Genomic DNA, 26,751 nt, shown 5'->3' with positions numbered 1-26,751 from the left:
AAAAAAATTGCACTCCAAATCACAGGAGTAACCAACACAGTCCGGTAACACGACATTCTTCTGTATTCGGCGATCACTCGGGAACGACATCAAATAGTTCAGAAGGAAGTACGGACGGATAAGGATGAGAGATGAAAACAGAGCGGAACGAACAGGTTGTATCGATATATTCGCCACCTCTGCCTAATCATTTGAGGATCTGAAATAAACAATCCAAGCTTTAATCAATGTACAAAAGGTTTTTTCAAGTAATAATGATGCTCATTTATTCCGCTATCTAAAACAACATGGGTTTGTGACAAGATAGAAATTCCTTACCCAAATATTTTGATTTCAAACTGATTTCCTCATGTTACCAGATGCTTCAATATTTCCAAAAGAAACTTAACTGGTTCTATTTTTTCAGTCATTAATTTGAGTTGAACGAAATGTTTAGATAATCTTTACACTAATAGACACGGACGTTTTTTTTTTATCGTAGACAGAGTACTAATACAGGAGTTCCGAGGACGGGGATTGACTTTACAAAACGGGAAAATATGTGTATCTCTATTTGTAAGGGACACATGCTACATGTACCAACCTAATAAGGCACTGGGTACCAGGCGTTGATTTGGCGCTGGACACACAGCGGGAACAAAGCTAAATGCTCCTCCTCGAAATAGTCGCAGAACTTCCGTGCCCAGTATAATTCATCGCATGGGAGCTCCTTTGTCAGCTCTACTGACAGCTGAAGCCCTTGGCTAAACATCCTCATTGCATGGGAGCGCTTTTCGAAATCCACAAGGTTCCACACACGGGGCTCGAAGCGCTTCCACGAAGCACGCTTGGCCTGGCATGGATCAGTGCCACAATAACGGCAGAGTGAGCGACCTTAAATAACGACAACGGGTGATTAAAACATCTCAAAATGTTCATTGAATACTACAGCCTAGTAAACACATTCCACAGAAAGTGGGTTTTTAGTTCTTTTTTACACTATGACTGAAAGATGAAGAGAAAAGTGACAAGGAATAGCAATACTACTTACGAGCTCTCCATTCCCTGAACATGGAACAAACGGTTCTCCATCTTTCTTTGGAGCGCTTTCCAACTAGTGGTGCGTACGCATGTGAGTAAGAAATCACCAGAGACACAATTCCACAAAGAATGGTACAAAATGCCTCATTTCCGATAGTCTGAAATAAATAAAATGGTTATTGAACTAAGTTCCAGAGTTGCGTACCATGCTAATATTTCAACTGTTGCAAGATAGAAGCGTCTGCGAGCGTTATTACACACCATATATAGTATTTATTGTACAATACGCCGAGACCAGAGTTCGTTTATATTTATAATACTCTACTCACCCACAGCAGATCGCCTTGTGTTGGGCATGCTTTTCGAAAATCTGTGGCGGTGAAATAGTTTGAGATTATTTTGGTATATCCTAGCTCGGGCTCCACGCTGAACAAATAAAATTACTAAAAGTATTAAAGTTGGTATCATAACACAATAAATCATACCATGAACAAGTCATGGTACAAAGTACAGTTGAACATGGCTTATAAATGTGACAAAACAAAACACCAGAAAATCGTCCAAACTTACCACATAATGCCTTTATAGGCAGCAGGGCCTTGCTGCACGACGCTAATGATTACCAAGAAAATCAAGAAAAGTTTGATATCCATGTTGGTAAACGAGGAATTATAACGGCAAGGAGCTGGTAGCGGAGAAACCCGTCGTCTCCGCCATGACCTATTGCTAAGCAGCCTGGCAACAAGTATTTGACGTCACAATAGGCCCTTCGTCATCACCACCATGACGTCACATTATTTGTTTCCGCTTGGAGTAGCAATGAACGGAAAAACGGCCTGGCCATGGAGAACGGCCTGGCCCCGGGTGATATTTCCATTAAGTGGGATGCCCCTGTTTTGAACCATGCATGAGCAATTAAAAATCAAGTATATTTCTAATATTGGTACATCCAATATCAAGGGTTTGATTTAAGTTTCATTATTTAGAAAAATAAATATAATTATAATGGGTTAGAGAGTACAATATTAGGATCGCTCGGAAGTGTGTCATGGCCGGAAATGCTAGCTTTACGTGAAACCAAATCAATGGCGCGTATTTCGGCAAAATTATTGAAACATCTACATGATTGACCGGATATAATAAATAAGCTTATTTTACCGATGTGATAGGGAATCCTCAATTCTAAGTAGGTTTAAAGGAAACATTTGTGTACGATTACTGCAATTTCGGGTCGAAAAATTATGATATTATGCAATTTATGAGGTGTTTTGCTTTAGTTACCATTGTTTTCAAATGCATAGATAAGCGCAGAATTTGGTCAAATTTTTGCCTAAATATCATATTGAAATTGCACATGATGTGCATATTCATTACATGTATATATATATATACATCCATGCACATGTTTTTCACAGTTTAACGGCTATATTTAGAGTTCTAAGACATGTGCCTTATTTTCATAAATCAACGGAGAAGTAAATAGTCACCAGAGAAGGAAAGTAAATCAACGGAGAAGTAAATAATCATGCGGTCGATTGGAGACAAATTCTGTGTTATTACCGTGACAAAAATGATGTGTAAATATCAAATGTATTTATGATTTGGTGGGATGAAGCATCAGGCGGGACAAATCCGTTGTGTGGTGCACGTCTTGAAATTGGGAGAGTCTGTTGTAAAGTACCAACGTTGACACCTGGTATTGTCATTAGATGGTTTACAAATAGTTATTTTGTATAGATGACAGTCCTTGAGGTTTTCTTTATAGAAGTCGTATGCCGCATCACATATGTTGCTTCCGCTTCCGGAAAGGGGTAAGGTTTGGATACAGCTACGATTGAAATAGATGTCATGACACTTTCAGAATTGGTTTGTTGACCTATTAAATAGTTAACATTTCCAGCGTGGACATACTTATCTGGAAAGGTATTTCAGATATAATTACAGAATCAAATGTCCTTATTTTTTAATTAGATATGGAGTATCTGTTGTGCATTTTAACAACAAGAAATACGATGGCCATAGGAAGCCACCTTGAAGAACTCGGCTACATTACATATTTAAAAATAAAAGTGAAGATAAGTATATTTCTACCATGGTGACCACAATAAGACGCCTTTATTTCTATGACAATGTCAGAAGTTCTCGCAATTTTTTTCTGTACGTTTGCACAGCCAGGGTTATGTAAGGACGGCCTCCCACGTATATGAAGTGTGTGTGTTTTGGAAGAACAAGTAAGGTTGACGGATTACGTAATATTTAACGCCTAACTCAGTATGTGTATGGTTATTTAACAATTGTTGAACTGGTATACAACCCTCCATATTGGATGGACCGATTTTAGAATATACTTGATTTTTAATTCGTGTTATATATGTCTTAAAACAAACGTCACTCGCTTTATACAAATATCCTCCGTGACCATGCTGTCCTTCTGTGATCTGCTACCTCTATCTTCCCTCCACCTCCAAATTCGGACACGTCATTAGAAGACCATACATGTAAATTTGACTGTAACACAAGCGCGATATAGGACGTAGTCAAAACAAAACTCGATTGTCAATAGCAACATATTTTAATGAATTCGCCCAAAAGCATCAATGATCAATATTGATCATGTCATAAAAGGAAAAATATCATCGAAATAAATGTTATTAAAATTTACGTTGAAAACAACAAAGAAAACGCACTCCAAATCACAGGAGTAACCAACACAGTCCGGTAACACGACATTCTTCTGTACTCGGCGATCACTCGGGAACGACATCAAATAGTTCAGAAGGAAGTACGGACGGATAAGGATGAGAGATGAAAACAGAGCGGAACGAACAGGTTGTATCGATATATTCGCCACCTCTGCCTAATCATTTGAGGATCTGAAATAAACAATCCAAGCTTTAATCAATGTACAAAAGGTTTTTTCAAGTAATAATGATGCTCATTTATTCCGCTATCTAAAACAACATGGGTTTGTGACAGGATAGAAATTCCTTACCCAAATATTTTGATTTCAAACTGATTTCCTCATGTTACCAGATGCTTCAATATTTCCAAAAGAAACTTAACTGGTTCTATTTTTTCAGTCATTAATTTGAGTTGAACGAAATGTTCAGATAATCTTTACACTAATAGACACGGACGTTTTTTTTTTTTATCGTAGACAGAGTACTAATACAGGAGTTCCGAGGACGGGGATTGACTTTACAAAACGGGAAAAAATATATGTGTATCTCTATTTGTAAGGGACACATGCTACATGTACCAACCTAATAAGGCACTGGGTACCAGGCGTTGATTTGGCGCTGGACACACAGCGGGAACAAAGCTAAATGCTCCTCCTCGAAATAGTCGCAGAACTTCCGTGCCCAGTATAATTCATCGCATGGGAGCTCCTTTGTCAGCTTTACTCACAGTTGAAGCCCCTTGGCTAAACATCCTCATTGCATGGGAGCGCTTTTCGAAATCCACAAGGTTCCACACACGGGGCTCGAAGCGCTTCCACGAAGCACGCTTGGCCTGGCATGGATCAGTGCCACAATAACGGCAGAGTGAGCGACCTTAAATAACGACAACGGGTGATTAAAACATCTCAAAATGTTCATTGAATACTACAGCCTAGTAAACACATTCCACAGAAAGTGGGTTTTTAGTTCTTTTTTACACTATGACTGAAAGATGAAGAGAAAAGTGACAAGGAATAGCAATACTACTTACGAGCTCTCCATTCCCTGAACATGGAACAAACGGTTCTCCATCTTTCTTTGGAGCGCTTTCCAACTAGTGGTGCGTACGCATGTGAGTAAGAAATCACCAGAGACACAATTCCACAAAGAATGGTACAAAATGCCTCATTTCCGATAGTCTGAAATAAATAAAATGGTTATTGAACTAAGTTCCAGAGTTGCGTACCATGCTAATATTTCAACTGTTGCAAGACAGAAGCGTCTGCGAGCGTTATTACACACCATATTTATTGTACAATACGCCAAGATCAGAGTTCGTTTAGATCTAATACTCTACTCACCCACAACAGATCGCCTTGTGTTGGGCATGCTTTTCGAAAATCTGTGGCGGTGAAATAGTTTGAGATTATTTTGGTATATCCTAGCTCGGGCTCCACGCTGAACAAATAAAATTACAAAAGTATTAAAGTTGGTATCATAACACAATAAATCATACCATGAACAAGTCATGGTACAAAGTACAGTTGAACATGGCTTATAAATGTGACAAAACAAAACACCAGAAAATCGTCCAAACTTACCACATAATGCCTTTATAGGCAGCAGGGCCTTGCTGCACGACGCTAATGATTACCAAGAAAATCAAGAAAAGTTTGATATCCATGTTGGTAAACGAGGAATTATAACGGCAAGGAGCTGGTAGCGGAGAAACCCGTCGTCTCCGCCATGACCTATTGCTAAGCAGCCTGGCAACAAGTATTTGACGTCACAATAGGCCCTTCGTCATCACCACCATGACGTCACATTATTTGTTTCCGCTTGGAGTAGCAATGAACGGAAAAAAACGGCCTGGCCACGGAGAACGGCCTGGCCCCGGGTGATATTTCCATTAAGTGGGATGCCCCTGTTTTGAACCATGCATGAGCAATTAAAAATCAAGTATATTCTAATATTGGTATATCCAATATCAAGGGTTTGATTTAAGTTTCATTATTTAGAAAAAATAAATATAATTATAATGGGTTAGAGAGTACAATATTAGGATCGCTCGGAAGTGTGTCATGGCCGGAAATGCTAGCTTTACGTGAAACCAAATCAATGGCGCGTATTTCGGCAAAATTATTGAAACATCTACATGATTGACCGGATATAATAAATAAGCTTATTTTACCGATGTGATAGGGAATCCTCAATTCTAAGTAGGTTTAAAGGAAACATTTGTGTACGATTACTGCAATTTCGGGTCGAAAAATTATGATATTATGCAATTTATGAGGTGTTTTGCTTTAGTTACCATTGTTTTCAAATGCATAGATAAGCGCAGAATTTGGTCAAATATTTGCCTAAATATCATATTGAAATTGCACATGATGTGCATATTAATTACATATATATATATATATATACATCCATGCACATGTTTTTCACAGTTTAACGGCTATATTTAGATTTCTAAGACATGTGCCTTATTTTCATAAATCTAACAAATCTACCATTGTCAGTCACCAGAGAAGGAAAGTAAATCAACGGAGAAGTAAATAATCATGCGGTCGATTGGAGGCAAATTCTGTGTTATTACCGTGACAAAAATGATGTGTAAATATCAAATGTATTTATGATTTGGTGGGATGAAGCATCAGGCGGGACAAATCCGTTGTGTGGTGCACGTCTTGAAATTGGGAGAGTCTGTTGTAAAGTACCAACGTTGACACCTGGTATTGTCATTAGATGGTTTACAAATAGTTATTTTGTATAGATGACAGTCCTTGAGGTTTTCTTTATAGAAGTCGTATGCCGCATCACATATGTTGCTTCCGCTTCCGGAAAGGGGTAAGGTTTGGATACAGCTACGATTGAAATAGATGTCATGACACTTTCAGAATTGGTTTGTTGACCTATTAAATAGTTAACATTTCCAGCGTGGACATCATTATCTGGAAAGGTATTTCAGGTATAATTACAGAATCAAATGTCCTTATTTTTTAATTAGATATGGAGTATCTGTTGTGCATTTTAACAACAAGAAAAACGATGGCCATAGGAAGCCACCTTGAAGAACTCAGCTACATTACATATTTAAAAATAAAAGTGAAGATTAGTATATTTCTACCATGGTGACCACAATAAGACGCCTTAATTTCTATGACAATGTCAGAAGTTCTCGCAATTTTTTCTGTACGTTTGCGCAGCCAGGGTTATGTAAGGACGGTCTCCCACGTATATGAAGTGTGTGTGTTTTGGGAGAACAAGTAAGGTTGACGGATTACGTAATATTTAACGCCTAACTCAGTATGTGTATGGTTATTTAACAATTGTTGAACTGGTATACAACCCTCCATATTGGATGGACCGATTTTAGAATATACTTGATTTTTAATTTGTGGTATATATATGTCTTAAAACAAACGTCACTCGCTTTATACAAATATCCTCCGTGACCATGCTGTCCTTCTGTGATCTGCTACCTCTATCTTCCCTCCACCTCCAAATTCGGACACGTCATTAGAAGACCATACATGTAAATTTGACTGTAACACAAGCGCGATATAGGACGTAGTCAAAACAAAACTCGATTGTCAATAGCAACATATTTTAATGAATTCTCCCAAAAGCATCAATGATCAATATTGATCATGTCATAAAAGGAAAATTATTATCGACATAAATGTTATCGAAATTTACGTTGAAAAAAAAAATCACTCCAAATCACAGGAGTAACCAACACAGTCCGGTAACACGACATTCTTCTGTACTCGGCGATCACTCGGGAACGACATCAAATAGTTCAGAAGGAAGTACGGACGGATAAGGATGAGAGATGAAAACAGAGCGGAACGAACAGGTTGTATCGATATATTCGCCACCTCTGCCTAATCATTTGAGGATCTGAAATAAACAATCCAAGCTTTAATCAATGTACAAAAGGTATTTCAAGTAATAATGATGCTCATTTATTCCGCTATCTAAAACAACATGGGTTTGTGACAAGATAGAAATTCCTTACCCAAATATTTTGATTTCAAACTGATTTCCTCATGTTACCAGATGCTTCAATATTTCCAAAAGAAACTTAACTGGTTCTATTTTTTCAGTCATTAATTTGAGTTGAACGAAATGTTTAGATAATCTTTACACTAATAGACACGGACGTTTTTTTTTATCGTAGACAGAGTACTAATACAGGAGTTCCGAGGACGGGGATTGACTTTACAAAACGGGAAAATATGTGTATCTCTATTTGTAAGGGACACATGCTACATGTACCAACCTAATAAGGCACTGGGTACCAGGCGTTGATTTGGCGCTGGACACACAGCGGGAACAAAGCTAAATGCTCCTCCTCGAAATAGTCGCAGAACTTCCGTGCCCAGTATAATTCATCGCATGGGAGCTCCTTTGTCAGCTCTACTGACAGCTGAAGCCCTTGGCTAAACATCCTCATTGCATGGGAGCGCTTTTCGAAATCCACAAGGTTCCACACACGGGGCTCGAAGCGCTTCCACGAAGCACGCTTGGCCTGGCATGGATCAGTGCCACAATAACGGCAGAGTGAGCGACCTTAAATAACGACAACGGGTGATTAAAACATCTCAAAATGTTCATTGAATACTACAGCCTAGTAAACACATTCCACAGAAAGTGGGTTTTTAGGTTTTTTTTTACACTTTGACTGAAAGATGAAGAGAAAAGTAACAAGGAAAAGCAATACTACTTACGAGCTCTCCATTCCCTGAACATGGAACAAACGGTTCTCCATCTTTCTTTGGAGCGCTTTCCAACTAGTGGTGCGTACGCATGTGAGTAAGAAATCACCAGAGACACAATTCCACAAAGAATGGTACAAAATGCCTCATTTCCGATAGTCTGAAATAAATAAAATGGTTATTGAACTAAGTTCCAGAGTTGCGTACCATGCTAATATTTCAACTGTTGCAAGATAGAAGCGTCTGCGAGCGTTATTACACACCATATATAGTATTTATTGTACAATACGCCAAGATCAGAGTTCGTTTAGATCTAATACTCTACTCACCCACAACAGATCGCCTTGTGTTGGGCATGCTTTTCGAAAATCTGTGGCGGTGAAATAATTTGAGATTATTTTGGTATATCCTAGCTCGGGCTCCACGCTGAACAAATAAAATTACAAAAGTATTAAAGTTGGTATCATAACACAATAAATCATACCATGAACAAGTCATGGTACAAAGTACAGTTGAACATGGCTTATAAATGTGACAAAACAAAACACCAGAAAATCGTCCAAACTTACCACATAATGCCTTTATAGGCAGCAGGGCCTTGCTGCACGACGCTAATGATTACCAAGAAAATCAAGAAAAGTTTGATATCCATGTTGGTAAACGAGGAATTATAACGGCAAGGAGCTGGTAGCGGAGAAACCCGTCGTCTCCGCCATGACCTATTGCTAAGCAGCCTGGCAACAAGTATTTGACGTCACAATAGGCCCTTCGTCATCACCACCATGACGTCACATTATTTGTTTCCGCTTGGAGTAGCAATGAACGGAAAAACGGCCTGGCCATGGAGAACGGCCTGGCCCCGGGTGATATTTCCATTAAGTGGGATGCCCCTGTTTTGAACCATGCATGAGCAATTAAAAATCAAGTATATTCTAATATTGGTACATCCAATATCAAGGGTTTGATTTAAGTTTCATTATTTAGAAAAATAAATATAATTATAATGGGTTAGAGAGTACAATATTAGGATCGCTCGGAAGTGTGTCATGGCCGGAAATGCTAGCTTTACGTGAAACCAAATCAATGGCGCGTATTTCGGCAAAATTATTGAAACATCTACATGATTGACCGGATATAATAAATAAGCTTATTTTACCGATGTGATAGGGAATCCTCAATTCTAAGTAGGTTTAAAGGAAACATTTGTGTACGATTACTGCAATTTCGGGTCGAAAAATTATGATATTATGCAATTTATGAGGTGTTTTGCTTTAGTTACCATTGTTTTCAAATGCATAGATAAGCGCAGAATTTGGTCAAATATTTGCCTAAATATCATATTGAAATTGCACATGATGTGCATATTAATTACATGTATATATATATATATACATCCATGCACATGTTTTTCACAGTTTAACGGCTATATTTAGATTTCTAAGACATGTGCCTTATTTTCATAAATCTAACAAATCTACCATTGTCAGTCACCAGAGAAGGAAAGTAAATCAACGGAGAAGTAAATAATCATGCGGTCGATTGGAGACAAATTCTGTGTTATTACCGTGACAAAAATGATGTGTAAATATAAAATGTATTTATGATTTGGTGGGATGAAGCATCAGGCGGGACAAATCCGTTGTGTGGTGCACGTCTTGAAATTGGGAGAGTCTGTTGTAAAGTACCAACGTTGACACCTGGTATTGTCATTTGATGGTTTACAAATAGTTATCTTGTATAGATGACTGTCCTTGAGGTTTTCTTTATAGAAGTCGTATGCCGCATCACATATGTTGCTTCCGCTTCCGGAAAGGGGTAAGGTTTGGATACAGCTACGATTGAAATAGATGTCACGACACTTTCAGAATTGGTTTGTTGGCCTATTAAATAGTTAACATTTCCAGCGTGGACATCATTATCTGGAAAGGTATTTCAGGTATAATTACAGAATCAAATGTCCTTATTTTTTAATTAGATATGGAGTATCTGTTGTGCATTTTAACAACAAGAAAAACGATGGCCATAGGAAGCCACCTTGAAGAACTCAGCTACATTACATATTTAAATATAAAAGTGAAGATTAGTATATTTCTACCATGGTGACCACAATAAGACGCCTTAATTTCTATGACAATGTCAGAAGTTCTCGCAATTTTTTCTGTACGTTTGCGCAGCCAGGGTTATGTAAGGACGGTCTCCCACGTATATGAAGTGTGTGTGTTTTGGGAGAACAAGTAAGGTTGACGGATTACGTAATATTTAACGCCTAACTCAGTATGTGTATGGTTATTTAACAATTGTTGAACTGGTATACAACCCTCCATATTGGATGGACCGATTTTAGAATATACTTGATTTTTAATTTGTGGTATATATGTCTTAAAACAAACGTCACTCGCTTTATACAAATATCCTCCGTGACCATGCTGTCCTTCTGTGATCTGCTACCTCTATCTTCCCTCTACCTCCAAATTCGGACACGTCATTAGAAGACCATACATGTAAATTTGACTGTAACACAAGCGCGATATAGGACGTAGTCAAAACAAAACTCGATTGTCAATAGCAACATATTTTAATGAATTCTCCCAAAAGCATCAATGATCAATATTGATCATGTCATAAAAGGAAAAATATCATCGAAATAAATGTTATCGAAATTTACGTTGAAAAAAAATTGCACTCCAAATCACAGGAGTAACCAACACAGTCCGGTAACACGACATTCTTCTGTATTCGGCGATCACTCGGGAACGACATCAAATAGTTCAGAAGGAAGTACGGACGGATAAGGATGAGAGATGAAAACAGAGCGGAACGAACAGGTTGTATCGATATATTCGCCACCTCTGCCTAATCATTTGAGGATCTGAAATAAACAATCCAAGCTTTAATCAATGTACAAAAGGTTTTTTCAAGTAATAATGATGCTCATTTATTCCGCTATCTAAAACAACATGGGTTTGTGACAGGATAGAAATTCCTTACCCAAATATTTTGATTTCAAACTGATTTCCTCATGTTACCAGATGCTTCAATATTTCCAAAAGAAACTTAACTGGTTCTATTTTTTCAGTCATTAATTTGAGTTGAACGAAATGTTCAGATAATCTTTACACTAATAGACACGGACGTTTTTTTTTTATCGTAGACAGAGTACTAATACAGGAGTTCCGAGGACGGGGATTGACTTTACAAAACGGGAAAATATGTGTATCTCTATTTGTAAGGGACACATGCTACATGTACCAACCTAATAAGGCACTGGGTACCAGGCGTTGATTTGGCGCTGGACACACAGCGGGAACAAAGCTAAATGCTCCTCCTCGAAATAGTCGCAGAACTTCCGTGCCCAGTATAATTCATCGCATGGGAGCTCCTTTGTCAGCTCTACTGACAGCTGAAGCCCTTGGCTAAACATCCTCATTGCATGGGAGCGCTTTTCGAAATCCACAAGGTTCCACACACGGGGCTCGAAGCGCTTCCACGAAGCACGCTTGGCCTGGCATGGATCAGTGCCACAATAACGGCAGAGTGAGCGACCTTAAATAACGACAACGGGTGATTAAAACATCTCAAAATGTTCATTGAATACTACAGCCTAGTAAACACATTCCACAGAAAGTGGGTTTTTAGTTCTTTTTTACACTATGACTGAAAGATGAAGAGAAAAGTAACAAGGAATAGCAATACTACTTACGAGCTCTCCATTCCCTGAACATGGAACAAACGGTTCTCCATCTTTCTTTGGAGCGCTTTCCAACTAGTGGTGCGTACGCATGTGAGTAAGAAATCACCAGAGACACAATTCCACAAAGAATGGTACAAAATGCCTCATTTCCGATAGTCTGAAATAAATAAAATGGTTATTGAACTAAGTTCCAGAGTTGCGTACCATGCTAATATTTCAACTGTTGCAAGACAGAAGCGTCTGCGAGCGTTATTACACACCATATATAGTATTTATTGTACAATACGCCAAGATCAGAGTTCGTTTAGATCTAATACTCTACTCACCCACAACAGATCGCCTTGTGTTGGGCATGCTTTTCGAAAATCTGTGGCGGTGAAATAATTTGAGATTATTTTGGTATATCCTAGCTCGGGCTCCACGCTGAACAAATAAAATTACAAAAGTATTAGAGTTGGTATCATAACACAATAAATCATACCATGAACAAGTCATGGTACAAAGTACAGTTGAACATGGCTTATAAATGTGACAAAACAAAACACCAGAAAATCGTCCAAACTTACCACATAATGCCTTTATAGGCAGCGGGGCCTTGCTGCACGACGCTAATGATTACCAAGAAAATCAAGAAAAGTTTGATATCCATGTTGGTAAACGAGGAATTATAACGGCAAGGAGCTGGTAGCGGAGAAACCCGTCGTCTCCGCCATGACCTATTGCTAAGCAGCCTGGCAACAAGTATTTGACGTCACAATAGGCCCTTCGTCATCACCACCATGACGTCACATTATTTGTTTCCGCTTGGAGTAGCAATGAACGGAAAAACGGCCTGGCCACGGAGAACGGCCTGGCCCCGGGTGATATTTCCATTAAGTGGGATGCCCCTGTTTTGAACCATGCATGAGCAATTAAAAATCAAGTATATTCTAATATTGGTACATCCAATATCAAGGGTTTGATTTAAGTTTCATTATTTAGAAAAATAAATATAATTATAATGGGTTAGAGAGTACAATATTAGGATCGCTCGGAAGTGTGTCATGGCCGGAAATGCTAGCTTTACGTGAAACCAAATCAATGGCGCGTATTTCGGCAAAATTATTGAAACATCTACATGATTGACCGGATATAATAAATAAGCTTATTTTACCGATGTGATAGGGAATCCTCAATTCTAAGTAGGTTTAAAGGAAACATTTGTGTACGATTACTGCAATTTCGGGTCGAAAAATTATGATATTATGCAATTTATGAGGTGTTTTGCTTTAGTTACCATTGTTTTCAAATGCATAGATAAGCGCAGAATTTGGTCACATATTTGCCTAAATATCATATTGAAATTGCACATGATGTGCATATTCATTACATGTATATATATATATACATCCATGCACATGTTTTTCACAGTTTAACGGCTATATTTAGAGTTCTAAGACATGTGCCTTATTTTCATAAATCTAACAAATCTACCATTGTCAGTCACCAGAGAAGGAAAGTAAATCAACGGAGAAGTAAATAATCATGCGGTCGATTGGAGACAAATTCTGTGTTATTACCGTGACAAAAATGATGTGTAAATATCAAATGTATTTATGATTTGGTGGGATGAAGCATCAGGCGGGACAAATCCGTTGTGTGGTGCACGTCTTGAAATTGGGAGAGTCTGTTGTAAAGTACCAACGTTGACACCTGGTATTGTCATTTGATGGTTTACAAATAGTTATTTTGTATAGATGACTGTCCTTGAGGTTTTCTTTATAGAAGTCGTATGCCGCATCACATATGTTGCTTCCGCTTCCGGAAAGGGGTAAGGTTTGGATACAGCTACGATTGAAATAGATGTCATGACACTTTCAGAATTGGTTTGTTGACCTATTAAATAGTTAACATTTCCAGCGTGGACATCATTATCTGGAAAGGTATTTCAGGTATAATTACAGAATCAAATGTCCTTATTTTTTTTTATTAGATATGGAGTATCTGTTGTGCATTTTAACAACAAGAAAAACGATGGCCATAGGAAGCCACCTTGAAGAACTCGGCTACATTACATATTTAAAAATAAAAGTGAAGATAAGTATATTTCTACCATGGTGACCACAATAAGACGCCTTTATTTCTATGACAATGTCAGAAGTTCTCGCAATTTTTTTCTGTACGTTTGCACAGCCAGGGTTATGTAAGGACGGCCTCCCACGTATATGAAGTGTGTGTGTTTTGGGAGAACAAGTAAGGTTGACGGATTACGTAATATTTAACGCCTAAACTCAGTATGTGTATGGTTATTTAACAATTGTTGAACTGGTATACAACCCTCCATATTGGATGGACCGATTTTAGAATATACTTGATTTTTAATTTGTGGTATATATGTCTTAAAACAAACGTCACTCGCTTTATACAAATATCCTCCGTGACCATGCTGTCCTTCTGTGATCTGCTACCTCTATCTTCCCTCCACCTCCAAATTCGGACACGTCATTAGAAGACCATACATGTAAATTTGACTGTAACACAAGCGCGATATAGGACGTAGTCAAAACAAAACTCGATTGTCAATAGCAACATATTTTAATGAATTCTCCCAAAAGCATCAATGATCAATATTGATCATGTCATAAAAGGAAAAATATCATCGAAATAAATGTTATCGAAATTTACGTTGAAAAAAAATTGCACTCCAAATCACAGGAGTAACCAACACAGTCCGGTAACACGACATTCTTCTGTACTCGGCGATCACTCGGGAACGACATCAAATAGTTCAGAAGGAAGTACGGACGGATAAGGATGAGAGATGAAAACAGAGCGGAACGAACAGGTTGTATCGATATATTCGCCACCTCTGCCTAATCATTTGAGGATCTGAAATAAACAATCCAAGCTTTAATCAATGTACAAAAGGTATTTCAAGTAATAATGATGCTCATTTATTCCGCTATCTAAAACAACATGGGTTTGTGACAAGATAGAAATTCCTTACCCAAATATTTTGATTTCAAACTGATTTCCTCATGTTACCAGATGCTTCAATATTTCCAAAAGAAACTTAACTGGTTCTATTTTTTCAGTCATTAATTTGAGTTGAACGAAATGTTTAGATAATCTTTACACTAATAGACACGGACGTTTTTTTTTTTATCGTAGACAGAGTACTAATACAGGAGTTCCGAGGACGGGGATTGACTTTACAAAACGGGAAAATATGTGTATCTCTATTTGTAAGGGACACATGCTACATGTACAAACCTAATAAGGCACTGGGTACCAGGCGTTGATTTGGCGCTGGACACACAGCGGGAACAAAGCTAAATGCTCCTCCTCGAAATAGTCGCAGAACTTCCGTGCCCAGTATAATTCATCGCATGGGAGCTCCTTTGTCAGCTCTACTGACAGCTGAAGCCCTTGGCTAAACATCCTCATTGCATGGGAGCGCTTTTCGAAATCCACAAGGTTCCACACACGGGGCTCGAAGCGCTTCCACGAAGCACGCTTGGCCTGGCATGGATCAGTGCCACAATAACGGCAGAGTGAGCGACCTTAAATAACGACAACGGGTGATTAAAACATCTCAAAATGTTCATTGAATACTACAGCCTAGTAAACACATTCCACAGAAAGTGGGTTTTTAGTTCTTTTTTACACTATGACTGAAAGATGAAGAGAAAAGTAACAAGGAATAGCAATACTACTTACGAGCTCTCCATTCCCTGAACATGGAACAAACGGTTCTCCATCTTTCTTTGGAGCGCTTTCCAACTAGTGGTGCGTACGCATGTGAGTAAGAAATCACCAGAGACACAATTCCACAAAGAATGGTACAAAATGCCTCATTTCCGATAGTCTGAAATAAATAAAATGGTTATTGAACTAAGTTCCAGAGTTGCGTACCATGCTAATATTTCAACTGTTGCAAGATAGAAGCGTCTGCGAGCGTTATTACACACCATATATAGTATTTATTGTACAATACGCCGAGACCAGAGTTCGTTTATATTTATAATACTCTACTCACCCACAGCAGATCGCCTTGTGTTGGGCATGCTTTTCGAAAATCTGTGGCGGTGAAATAATTTGAGATTATTTTGGTATATCCTAGCTCGGGCTCCACGCTGAACAAATAAAATTACAAAAGTATTAGAGTTGGTATCATAACACAATAAATCATACCATGAACAAGTCATGGTACAAAGTACAGTTGAACATGGCTTATAAATGTGACAAAACAAAACACCAGAAAATCGTCCAAACTTACCACATAATGCCTTTATAGGCAGCAGGGCCTTGCTGCACGACGCTAATGATTACCAAGAAAATCAAGAAAAGTTTGATATCCATGTTGGTAAACGAGGAATTATAACGGCAAGGAGCTGGTAGCGGAGAAACCCGTCGTCTCCGCCATGACCTATTGCTAAGCAGCCTGGCAACAAGTATTTGACGTCACAATAGGCCCTTCGTCATCACCACCATGACGTCACATTATTTGTTTCCGCTTGGAGTAGCAATGAACGGAAAAACGGCCTGGCCATGGAGAACGGCCTGGCCCCGGGTGATATTTCCATTAAGTGGGATGCCCCTGTTTTGAACCATGCATGAGCAATTAAAAATCAAGTATATTTTAATATTGGTACATCCAATATCAAGGGTTTGATTTAAGTTTCATTATTTAGAAAAATAAATATAATTATAATGGGTTAGAGAGTACAATATTAGGATCGCTCGGAAGTGTGTCATGGCCGGAAATGCTAGCTTTACGTGAAACCAAATCAATGGCGCGTATTTCGGCAAAATTATTGAAACATCTACATGATTGACCGGATATAATAAATAAGCTTATTTTACCGATGTGATAGGGAATCCTCAATTCTAAGTAGGTTTAAAGGAAACATTTGTGTACGATTACTGCAATTTCGGGTCGAAAAAATTATGATATTATGCAATTTATGAGGTGTTTTGCTTTAGTTACCATTGTTTTCAAATGCATAGATAAGCGCAGAATTTGGTCAAATATTTGCCTAAATATCATATTGAAATTGCACATGATGTGCATATTAATTACATGTATATATATATATATATACATCCATGCACATGTTTTTCACAGTTTAACGGCTATATTTAGATTTCTAAGACATGTGCCTTATTTTCATAAATCTAACAAATCTACCATTGTCAGTCACCAGAGAAGGAAAGTAAATCAACGGAGAAGTAAATAATCATGCGGTCGATTGGAGACAAATTCTGTGTTATTACCGTGACAAAAATGATGTGTAAATATAAAATGTATTTATGATTTGGTGGGATGAAGCATCAGGCGGGACAAATCCGTTGTGTGGTGCACGTCTTGAAATTGGAAGAGTCTGTTGTAAAGTACCAACGTTGACACCTGGTATTGTCATTTGATGGTTTACAAATAGTTATCTTGTATAGATGACTGTCCTTGAGGTTTTCTTTATAGAAGTCGTATGCCGCATCACATATGTTGCTTCCGCTTCCGGAAAGGGGTAAGGTTTGGATACAGCTACGATTGAAATAGATGTCACGACACTTTCAGAATTGGTTTGTTGACCTATTAAATAGTTAACATTTCCAGCGTGGACATCATTATCTGGAAAGGTATTTCAGGTATAATTACAGAATCAAATGTCCTTATTTTTTAATTAGATATGGAGTATCTGTTGTGCATTTTAACAACAAGAAAAACGATGGCCATAGGAAGCCACCTTGAAGAACTCAGCTACATTACATATTTAAAAATAAAAGTGAAGATTAGTATATTTCTACCATGGTGACCACAATAAGACGCCTTTATTTCTATGACAATGTCAGAAGTTCTCGCAATTTTTTTCTGTACGTTTGCACAGCCAGGGTTATGTAAGGACGGCCTCCCACGTATATGAAGTGTGTGTGTTTTGGAAGAACAAGTAAGGTTGACGGATTACGTAATATTTAACGCCTAACTCAGTATGTGTATGGTTATTTAACAATTGTTGAACTGGTATACAACCCTCCATATTGGATGGACCGATTTTAGAATATACTTGATTTTTAATTCGTGTTATATATGTCTTAAAACAAACGTCACTCGCTTTATACAAATATCCTCCGTGACCATGCTGTCCTTCTGTGATCTGCTACCTCTATCTTCCCTCCACCTCCAAATTCGGACACGTCATTAGAAGACCATACATGTAAATTTGACTGTAACACAAGCGCGATATAGGACGTAGTCAAAACAAAACTCGATTGTCAATAGCAACATATTTTAATGAATTCGCCCAAAAGCATCAATGATCAATATTGATCATGTCATAAAAGGAAAAATATCATCGAAATAAATGTTATTAAAATTTACGTTGAAAACAACAAAGAAAACGCACTCCAAATCACAGGAGTAACCAACACAGTCCGGTAACACGACATTCTTCTGTACTCGGCGATCACTCGGGAACGACATCAAATAGTTCAGAAGGAAGTACGGACGGATAAGGATGAGAGATGAAAACAGAGCGGAACGAACAGGTTGTATCGATATATTCGCCACCTCTGCCTAATCATTTGAGGATCTGAAATAAACAATCCAAGCTTTAATCAATGTACAAAAGGTTTTTTCAAGTAATAATGATGCTCATTTATTCCGCTATCTAAAACAACATGGGTTTGTGACAGGATAGAAATTCCTTACCCAAATATTTTGATTTCAAACTGATTTCCTCATGTTACCAGATGCTTCAATATTTCCAAAAGAAACTTAACTGGTTCTATTTTTTCAGTCATTAATTTGAGTTGAACAAAATGTTTAGATAATCTTTACACTAATAGACACGGACGTTTTTTTTATCGTAGACAGAGTACTAATACAGGAGTTCCGAGGACGGGGATTGACTTTACAAAACGGGAAAATATGTGTATCTCTATTTGTAAGGGACACATGCTACATGTACAAACCTAATAAGGCACTGGGTACCAGGCGTTGATTTGGCGCTGGACACACAGCGGGAACAAAGCTAAATGCTCCTCCTCGAAATAGTCGCAGAACTTCCGTGCCCAGTATAATTCATCGCATGGGAGCTCCTTTGTCAGCTCTACTGACAGCTGAAGCCCTTGGCTAAACATCCTCATTGCATGGGAGCGCTTTTCGAAATCCACAAGGTTCCACACACGGGGCTCGAAGCGCTTCCACGAAGCACGCTTGGCCTGGCATGGATCAGTGCCACAATAACGGCAGAGTGAGCGACCTTAAATAACGACAACGGGTGATTAAAACATCTCAAAATGTTCATTGAATACTACAGCCTAGTAAACACATTCCACAGAAAGTGGGTTTTTAGTTCTTTTTTACACTATGACTGAAAGATGAAGAGAAAAGTGACAAGGAATAGCAATACTACTTACGAGCTCTCCATTCCCTGAACATGGAACAAACGGTTCTCCATCTTTCTTTGGAGCGCTTTCCAACTAGTGGTGCGTACGCATGTGAGTAAGAAATCACCAGAGACACAATTCCACAAAGAATGGTACAAAATGCCTCTTTTCCGATAGTCTGAAATAAATAAAATGGTTATTGAACTAAGTTCCAGAGTTGCGTACCATGCTAATATTTCAACTGTTGCAAGATAGAAGCGTCTGCGCGCGTTATTACACACCATTTATAGTATTTATTGTACAATACGCCGAGACCAGAGTTCGTTTATATTTATAATACTCTACTCACCCACAGCAGATCGCCTTGTGTTGGGCATGCTTTTCGAAAATCTGTGGCGGTGAAATAATTTGAGATTATTTTGGTATATCCTAGCTCGGGCTCCACGCTGAACAAATAAAATTACAAAAGTATTAAAGTTGGTATCATAACACAATAAATCATACCATGAACAAGTCATGGTACAAAGTACAGTTGAACATGGCTTATAAATGTGACAAAACAAAACACCAGAAAATCGTCCAAACTTACCACATAATGCCTTTATAGGCAGCAGGGCCTTGCTGCACGACGCTAATGATTACCAAGAAAATCAAGAAAAGTTTGATATCCATGTTGGTAAACGAGGAATTATAACGGCAAGGAGCTGGTAGCGGAGAAACCCGTCGTCTCCGCCATGACCTATTGCTAAGCAGCCTGGCAACAAGTATTTGACGTCACAATAGGCCCTTCGTCATCACCACCATGACGTCACATTATTTGTTTCCGCTTGGAGTAGCAATGAACGGAAAAACGGCCTGGCCACGGAGAACGGCCTGGCCCCGAGTGATATTTCCATTAAGTGGGATGCCCCTGTTTTGAACCATGCATGAGCAATTAAAAATCAAGTATATTCTAATATTGGTACATCCAATATCAAGGGTTTGATTTAAGTTTCATTATTTAGAAAAATAAATATAATTATAATGGGTTAGAGAGTACAATATTAGGATCGCTCGGAAGTGTGTCATGGCCGGAAATGCTAGCTTTACGTGAAACCAAATCAAATGGCGCGTATTTCGGCAAAATTATTGAAACATCTACATGATTGACCGGATATAATAAATAAGCTTATTTTACCGATGTGATAGGGAATCCTCAATTCTAAGTAGGTTTAAAGGAAACATTTGTGTACGATTACTGCAATTTCGGGTCGAAAAATTATGATATTATGCAATTTATGAGGTGTTTTGCTTTAGTTACCATTGTTTTCAAATGCATAGATAAGCGCAGAATTTGGTCAAATATTTGCCTAAATATCATATTGAAATTGCACATGATGTGCATATTAATTGCATGTATATATATATATATTCATCCATGCACATGTTTTTTACAGTTTAACGGCTATATTTAGATTTCTAAGACATGTGCCTTATTTTCATAAATCTAACAAATCTACCATTGTCAGTCACCAGAGAAGGAAAGTAAATCAACGGAGAAGTAAATAATCATGCGGTCGATTGGAGACAAATTCTGTGTTATTACCGTGACAAAAATGATGTGTAAATATAAAATGTATTTATGATTTGGTGGGATGAAGCATCAGGCGGGACAAATCCGTTGTGTGGTGCACGTCTTGAAATTGGGAGAGTCTGTTGTAAAGTACCAACGTTGACACCTGGTATTGTCATTTGATGGTTTACAAATAGTTATCTTGTATAGATGACTGTCCTTGAGGTTTTCTTTATAGAAGTCGTATGCCGCATCACATATGTTGCTTCCACTTCCGGAAAGGGGTAAGGTTTGGATACAGCTACGATTGAAATAGATGTCACGACACTTTCAGAATTGGTTTGTTGGCCTATTAAATAGTTAACATTTCCAGCGTGGACATCATTATCTGGAAAGGTATTTCAGGTATAATTACAGAATCAAATGTCCTTATTTTTTAATTAGATATGGAGTATATGTTGTGCATTTTAACAACAAGAAAAACGATGGCCATAGGAAGCCACCTTGAAGAACTCAACTACATTACATATTTAAAAATAAAAGTGAAGATTAGTATATTTCTACCATGGTGACCACAATAAGACGCCTTAATTTCTAGGACAATGTCAGAAGTTCTCGCAATTTTTTCTGTACGTTTGCGCAGCCAGGGTTATGTAAGGACGGCCTCCCACGTATATGAAGTGTGTGTGTTTTTTGGAGAACAAGAAAGGTTGACAGATTACGTAATATTTAACGTCTAACTCAGTATGTGTATGGTTATTTAACAATTGTTGAACTGGTATACAACCCTCCATATTGGATGGACCGATTTTAGAATATACTTGATTTTTAATTTGTGGTATATATGTCTTAAAACAAAATTCACTCGCTTTATACAAATATCCTCCGTGACCATGCTGTCCTTCTGTGATCTGCTACCTCTATCTTCCCTCCACCTCAATATTCGGACACATCATTAGAAGACCATACATGTAAATTTGACTGTAACACAATCGCGATATAGGACGTAGTCAAAACAAAACTCGATTGTCAATAGCAACATATTTTAATGAATTCTCCCAAAAGCATCAATGATCAATATTGATCATGTCATAAAAGGAAAAATATCATCGAAATAAATGTTATCGAAATTTACGTTGAAAAAAAATGCACTCCAAATCACAGGAGTAACCAACAGTCCGGTAACACGACATTCTTCTGTACTCGGCGATCACTCGGGAACGACATCAAATAGTTCAGAAGGACGTACGAACGGATAAGGATGAGAGATGAAAACAGAGCGGAACGAACAGGTTGTATCGATATATTCGCCACCTCTGCCTAATCATTTGAGGATCTGAAATAAACAATCCAAGCTTTAATCAATGTACAAAAGGTATTTCAAGTAATAATGATGCTCATTTATTCCGCTATCTAAAACAACATGGGTTTGTGACAGGATAGAAATTCCTTACCCAAATATTTTGATTTCAAACTGATTTCCGCATGTTACCAGATGCTTCAATATTTCCAAAACAAACTTAACTGGTTCTATTTTCTCAGTCATTAATTTGAGTTGAACGAAATGTTTAGATAATCTTTACACTAATAGACACGGACGTTTTTTTTTATCATAGACAGAGTACTAATACAGGAGTTCCGAGGACGGGGATGGACTTTACAAAACGGGAAAATATGTGTATCTCTATTTGTAAGGGACACATGCTACATGTACAAACCTAATAAGGCATTGGGTACCAGGCGTTGATTTGGCGCTGGACACACAGCGGGAACAAAGCTAAATGCTCCTCCTCGAAATAGTCGCAGAACTTCCGTGCCCAGTATAATTCATCGCATGGGAGCTCCTTTGTCAGCTCTACTGACAGCTGAAGCCTTGGCTAAACCTCCTCATTGCATGGGAGCGCTTTTCGAAATCCACAAGGTTCCACACACGGGGCTCGAATTAAAAATCAAGTATATTCTAATATTGGTACATCCAATACCAAGGGTTTGATTTAAGTTTCATTATTTAGAAAAATAAATATAATTATAATGGGTTAGAGAGTACAATATTAGGATCGCTCGGAAGTGTGTCATGGCCGGAAATGCTAGCTTTACGTGAAACCAAATCAATGGCGCGTATTTCGGCAAAATTATTGAAACATCTACATGATTGACCGGATATAATAAATAAGCTTATTTTACCGATGTGATAGGGAATCCTCAATTCTAAGTAGGTTTAAAGGAAACATTTGTGTACGATTACTGCAATTTCGGGTCGAAAAATTATGATATTATGCAATTTATGAGGTGTTTTGCTTAAGTTACCATTGTTTTCAAATGCATAGATAAGCGCAGAATTTGGTCAAATATTTGCCTAAATATCATATTGAAATTGCACATGATGTGCATATTAATTACATGTAGATATATATATACATCCATGCACATGTTTTTCACAGTTTAACGGCTATATTTAGATTTCTAAGACATGTGCCTTATTTTCATAAATCTAACAAATCTACCATTGTCAGTCACCAGAGAAGGAAAGTAAATCAACGGAGAAGTAAATAATCATGCGGTCGATTGGAGACAAATTCTGTGTTATTACCGTGACAAAAATGAGGTGTAAATATCAAATGTATTTATGATTTGGTGGGATGAAGCATCAGGCGGGACAAATCCGTTGTGTGGTGCACGTCTTGAAATTGGGAGAGTCTGTTGTAAAGTACCAACGTTGACACCTGGTATTGTCATTTGATGGTTTACAAATAGTTATTTTGTATAGATGATTGTCCTTGAGGTTTTCTTTATAGAAGTCGTATGCCGCATCACATATGTTGCTTCCACTTCCGGAAAGGGGTAAGGTTTGGATACAGCTGCGATTGAAATAGATGTCATGACACTTTCAGAATTGGTTTGTTGACCTATTAAATAGTTAACATTTCCAGCGTGGACATCATTATCTGGAAAGGTATTTCAGGTATAATTACAGAATCAAATGTCCTTATTTTTTAATTAGATATGGAGTATATGTTGTGCATTTTAACAACAAGAAAAACGATGGCCATAGGAAGCCACCTTGAAGAACTCAACTACATTACATATTTAAAAATAAAAGTGAAGATTAGTATATTTCTACCATGGTGACCACAATAAGACGCCTTAATTTCTAGGACAATGTCAGAAGTTCTCGCAATTTTTTCTGTACGTTTGCGCAGCCAGGGTTATGTAAGGACGGCCTCCCACGTATATGAAGTGTGTGTGTTTTGGGAGAACAAGAAAGGTTGACAGATTACGTAATATTTAACGTCTAACTCAGTATGTGTATGGTTATTTAACAATTGTTGAACTGGTATACAACCCTCCATATTGGATGGACCGATTTTAGAATATACTTGATTTTTAATTCGTGTTATATATGTCTTAAAACAAACGTCACTCGCTTTATACAAATATCCTCCGTGACCATGCTGTCCTTCTGTGATCTGCTACCTCTATCTTCCCTCCACCTCCAAATTCGGACACGTCATTAGAAGACCATACATGTAAATTTGGCTGTAACACAAGCGCGATATAGGACGTAGTCAAAACAAAACTCGATTGTCAATAGCAACATATTTTAATGAATTCTCCCAAAAGCATCAATGATCAATATTGATCATGTCATAAAAGGAAAAATATCATCGAAATAAATGTTATCGAAATTTACGTTGAAAAATTCTCTCCAAATCACAGGAGTAACCAACACAGTCCGGTAACACGACATTCTTCTGTACTCGGCGATCACTCGGGAACGACATCAAATAGTTCAGAAGGAAGTACGGACGGATAAGGATGAGAGATGAAAACAGAGCGGAACGAACAGGTTGTATCGATATATTCGCCACCTCTGCCTAATCATTTGAGGATCTGAAATAAACAATCCAAGCTTTAATCAATGTACAAAAGGTATTTCAAGTAATAATGATGCTCATTTATTCCGCTATCTAAAACAACATGGGTTTGTGACAAGATAGAAATTCCTTACCCAAATATTTTGATTTCAAACTGATTTCCTCATGTTACCAGATGCTTCAATATTTCCAAAAGAAACTTAACTGGTTCTATTTTTTCAGTCATTAATTTGAGTTGAACGAAATGTTTAGATAATCTTTACACTAATAGACACGGACGTTTTTTTTATCGTAGACAGAGTACTAATACAGGAGTTCCGAGGACGGGGATTGACTTTACAAAACGGGAAAATATGTGTATCTCTATTTGTAAGGGACACATGCTACATGTACAAACCTAATAAGGCACTGGATACCAGGCGTTGATTTGGCGCTGGACACACAGCGGGAACAAAGCTAAATGCTCCTCCTCGAAATAGTCGCAGAACATCCGTGCCCAGTATAATTCATCGCATGGGAGCTCCTTTGTCAGCTCTACTGACAGCTGAAGCCCTTGGCTAAACCTCCTCATTGCATGGGAGCGCTTTTCGAAATCCACAAGGTTCCACACACGGGGCTCGAAGCGCTTCCACGAAGCACGCTTGGCCTGGCATGGATCAGTGCCACAATAACGGCAGAGTGAGCGACCTTAAATAACGACAACGGGTGATTAAAACATCTCAAAATGTTCATTGAATACTACAGCCTAGTAAACACATTCCACAGAGAGTGGGTTTTTAGTTCTTTTTTACACAATGACTGAAAGATGAAGAGAAAAAGTAACAAGGAATAGCAATACTACTTACGAGCTCTCCATTCCCTGAACATGGAACAAACGGTTCTCCATCTTTCTTTGGAGCGCTTTCCAACTAGTGGTGCGTACGCATGTGAGTAAGAAATCACCAGAGACACAATTCCACAAAGAATGGTACAAAATGCCTCTTTTCCGATAGTCTGAAATAAATAAAATGGTTATTGAACTAAGTTCCAGAGTTGCGTACCATGCTAATATTTCAACTGTTGCAAGATAGAAGCGTCTGCGCGCGTTATTACACACCATTTATAGTATTCATTGTACAATACGCCGAGACCAGAGTTCGTTTATATTTATAATACTCTACTCACCCACAGCAGATCGCCTTGTGTTGGGCATACTTTTCGAAAATCTGTGGCGGTGAAATAATTTGAGATTATTTTGGTATATCCTAGCTCGGGCTCCACGCTGAACAAATAAAATTACAAAAGTATTTAAGTTGGTATCATAACACAATAAATCATACCATGAACAAGTCATGGTACAAAGTACAGTTGAACATGGCTTATAAATATGACAAAACAAAACACCAGAAAATCGTCCAAACTTACCACATAATGCCTTTATAGGCAGCAGGGCCTTGCTGCACGACGCAAATGATTACCAAGAAAATCAAGAAAAGTTTGATATCCATGTTGGTAAACGAGGAATTATAACGGCAAGGAGCTGGTAGCGGAGAAACCCGTCGTCTCCGCCATGACCTATTGCTAAGCAGCCTGGCAACAAGTATTTGACGTCACAATAGGCCCTTCGTCATCACCACCATGACGTCACATTATTTGTTTCCGCTTGGAGTAGCAATGAACGGAAAAACGGCCTGGCCACGGAGAACGGCCTGGCCCCGAGTGATATTTCCATTAAGTGGGATGCCCCTGTTTTGAACCATGCATGAGCAATTAAAAATCAAGTATATTCTAATATTGGTACATCCAATATCAAGGGTTTGATTTAAGTTTCATTATTTAGAAAAATAAATATAATTATAATGGGTTAGAGAGTACAATATTA

General features: G+C 38.1%; 7 protein-coding genes across 7 annotated transcripts; all 7 read right to left on the bottom strand.

The window, feature by feature from the left end:
* Positions 1-1,773, bottom strand: LOC138328956 (uncharacterized). The gene is made up of 5 exons (XM_069275663.1): positions 1,591-1,773; positions 1,350-1,446; positions 1,031-1,178; positions 584-873; positions 1-199 (listed from the first exon to the last, which is right to left on the bottom strand). The coding sequence occupies exons 1-4, from the start codon at positions 1,671-1,673 to the stop codon at positions 584-586; spliced, it is 618 nt and encodes a 205-aa protein (XP_069131764.1). The 5' UTR covers positions 1,674-1,773; the 3' UTR covers positions 1-199.
* Positions 1,774-3,607: 1,834 nt separating this feature from the next.
* LOC138328954 (uncharacterized) lies at positions 3,608-5,459 on the bottom strand. The gene is given in 6 exon segments (XM_069275661.1): positions 3,608-3,893; positions 4,284-4,442; positions 4,444-4,574; positions 4,732-4,879; positions 5,042-5,138; positions 5,282-5,459. Coding segments are annotated over 5 exon segments (618 nt in total). The 5' UTR covers positions 5,365-5,459; the 3' UTR covers positions 3,608-3,893.
* Positions 5,460-7,310: 1,851 nt separating this feature from the next.
* On the bottom strand, positions 7,311-9,159 carry LOC138328952 (uncharacterized). Its single transcript, XM_069275660.1, has 5 exons — positions 8,974-9,159; positions 8,734-8,830; positions 8,417-8,564; positions 7,969-8,258; positions 7,311-7,586 (listed from the first exon to the last, which is right to left on the bottom strand). The coding sequence occupies exons 1-4, from the start codon at positions 9,054-9,056 to the stop codon at positions 7,969-7,971; spliced, it is 618 nt and encodes a 205-aa protein (XP_069131761.1). The 5' UTR covers positions 9,057-9,159; the 3' UTR covers positions 7,311-7,586.
* A 1,831-nt stretch (positions 9,160-10,990) lies between these two features.
* On the bottom strand, positions 10,991-12,839 carry LOC138328951 (uncharacterized). The gene is made up of 5 exons (XM_069275659.1): positions 12,662-12,839; positions 12,422-12,518; positions 12,105-12,252; positions 11,658-11,947; positions 10,991-11,273 (listed from the first exon to the last, which is right to left on the bottom strand). The coding sequence occupies exons 1-4, from the start codon at positions 12,742-12,744 to the stop codon at positions 11,658-11,660; spliced, it is 618 nt and encodes a 205-aa protein (XP_069131760.1). The 5' UTR covers positions 12,745-12,839; the 3' UTR covers positions 10,991-11,273.
* Positions 12,840-14,680: 1,841 nt separating this feature from the next.
* On the bottom strand, positions 14,681-16,531 carry LOC138328950 (uncharacterized). Its single transcript, XM_069275658.1, has 5 exons — positions 16,354-16,531; positions 16,114-16,210; positions 15,795-15,942; positions 15,348-15,637; positions 14,681-14,963 (listed from the first exon to the last, which is right to left on the bottom strand). The coding sequence occupies exons 1-4, from the start codon at positions 16,434-16,436 to the stop codon at positions 15,348-15,350; spliced, it is 618 nt and encodes a 205-aa protein (XP_069131759.1). The 5' UTR covers positions 16,437-16,531; the 3' UTR covers positions 14,681-14,963.
* Positions 16,532-18,377: 1,846 nt separating this feature from the next.
* On the bottom strand, positions 18,378-20,230 carry LOC138328949 (uncharacterized). The gene is made up of 5 exons (XM_069275657.1): positions 20,053-20,230; positions 19,813-19,909; positions 19,494-19,641; positions 19,047-19,336; positions 18,378-18,664 (listed from the first exon to the last, which is right to left on the bottom strand). The coding sequence occupies exons 1-4, from the start codon at positions 20,133-20,135 to the stop codon at positions 19,047-19,049; spliced, it is 618 nt and encodes a 205-aa protein (XP_069131758.1). The 5' UTR covers positions 20,136-20,230; the 3' UTR covers positions 18,378-18,664.
* Positions 20,231-25,183: 4,953 nt separating this feature from the next.
* Positions 25,184-26,443, bottom strand: LOC138328948 (uncharacterized). Its single transcript, XM_069275656.1, has 4 exons — positions 26,295-26,443; positions 26,055-26,151; positions 25,736-25,883; positions 25,184-25,577 (listed from the first exon to the last, which is right to left on the bottom strand). Exons 1-4 carry the CDS (start codon positions 26,375-26,377, stop codon positions 25,288-25,290), a joined length of 618 nt encoding a protein of 205 aa, XP_069131757.1. The 5' UTR covers positions 26,378-26,443; the 3' UTR covers positions 25,184-25,287.
* Positions 26,444-26,751: the final 308 nt, after the last annotated feature.

Source organism: Argopecten irradians, chromosome 8 (assembly GCF_041381155.1).
Source record: "Argopecten irradians isolate NY chromosome 8, Ai_NY, whole genome shotgun sequence".
In the NCBI taxonomy this organism is placed as follows: Eukaryota; Metazoa; Mollusca; class Bivalvia; order Pectinida; family Pectinidae; genus Argopecten; species Argopecten irradians.
The sequence above is the reverse complement of the archived record's forward strand: the minus strand, read 5'-3'. Positions and strand labels throughout refer to the sequence as shown.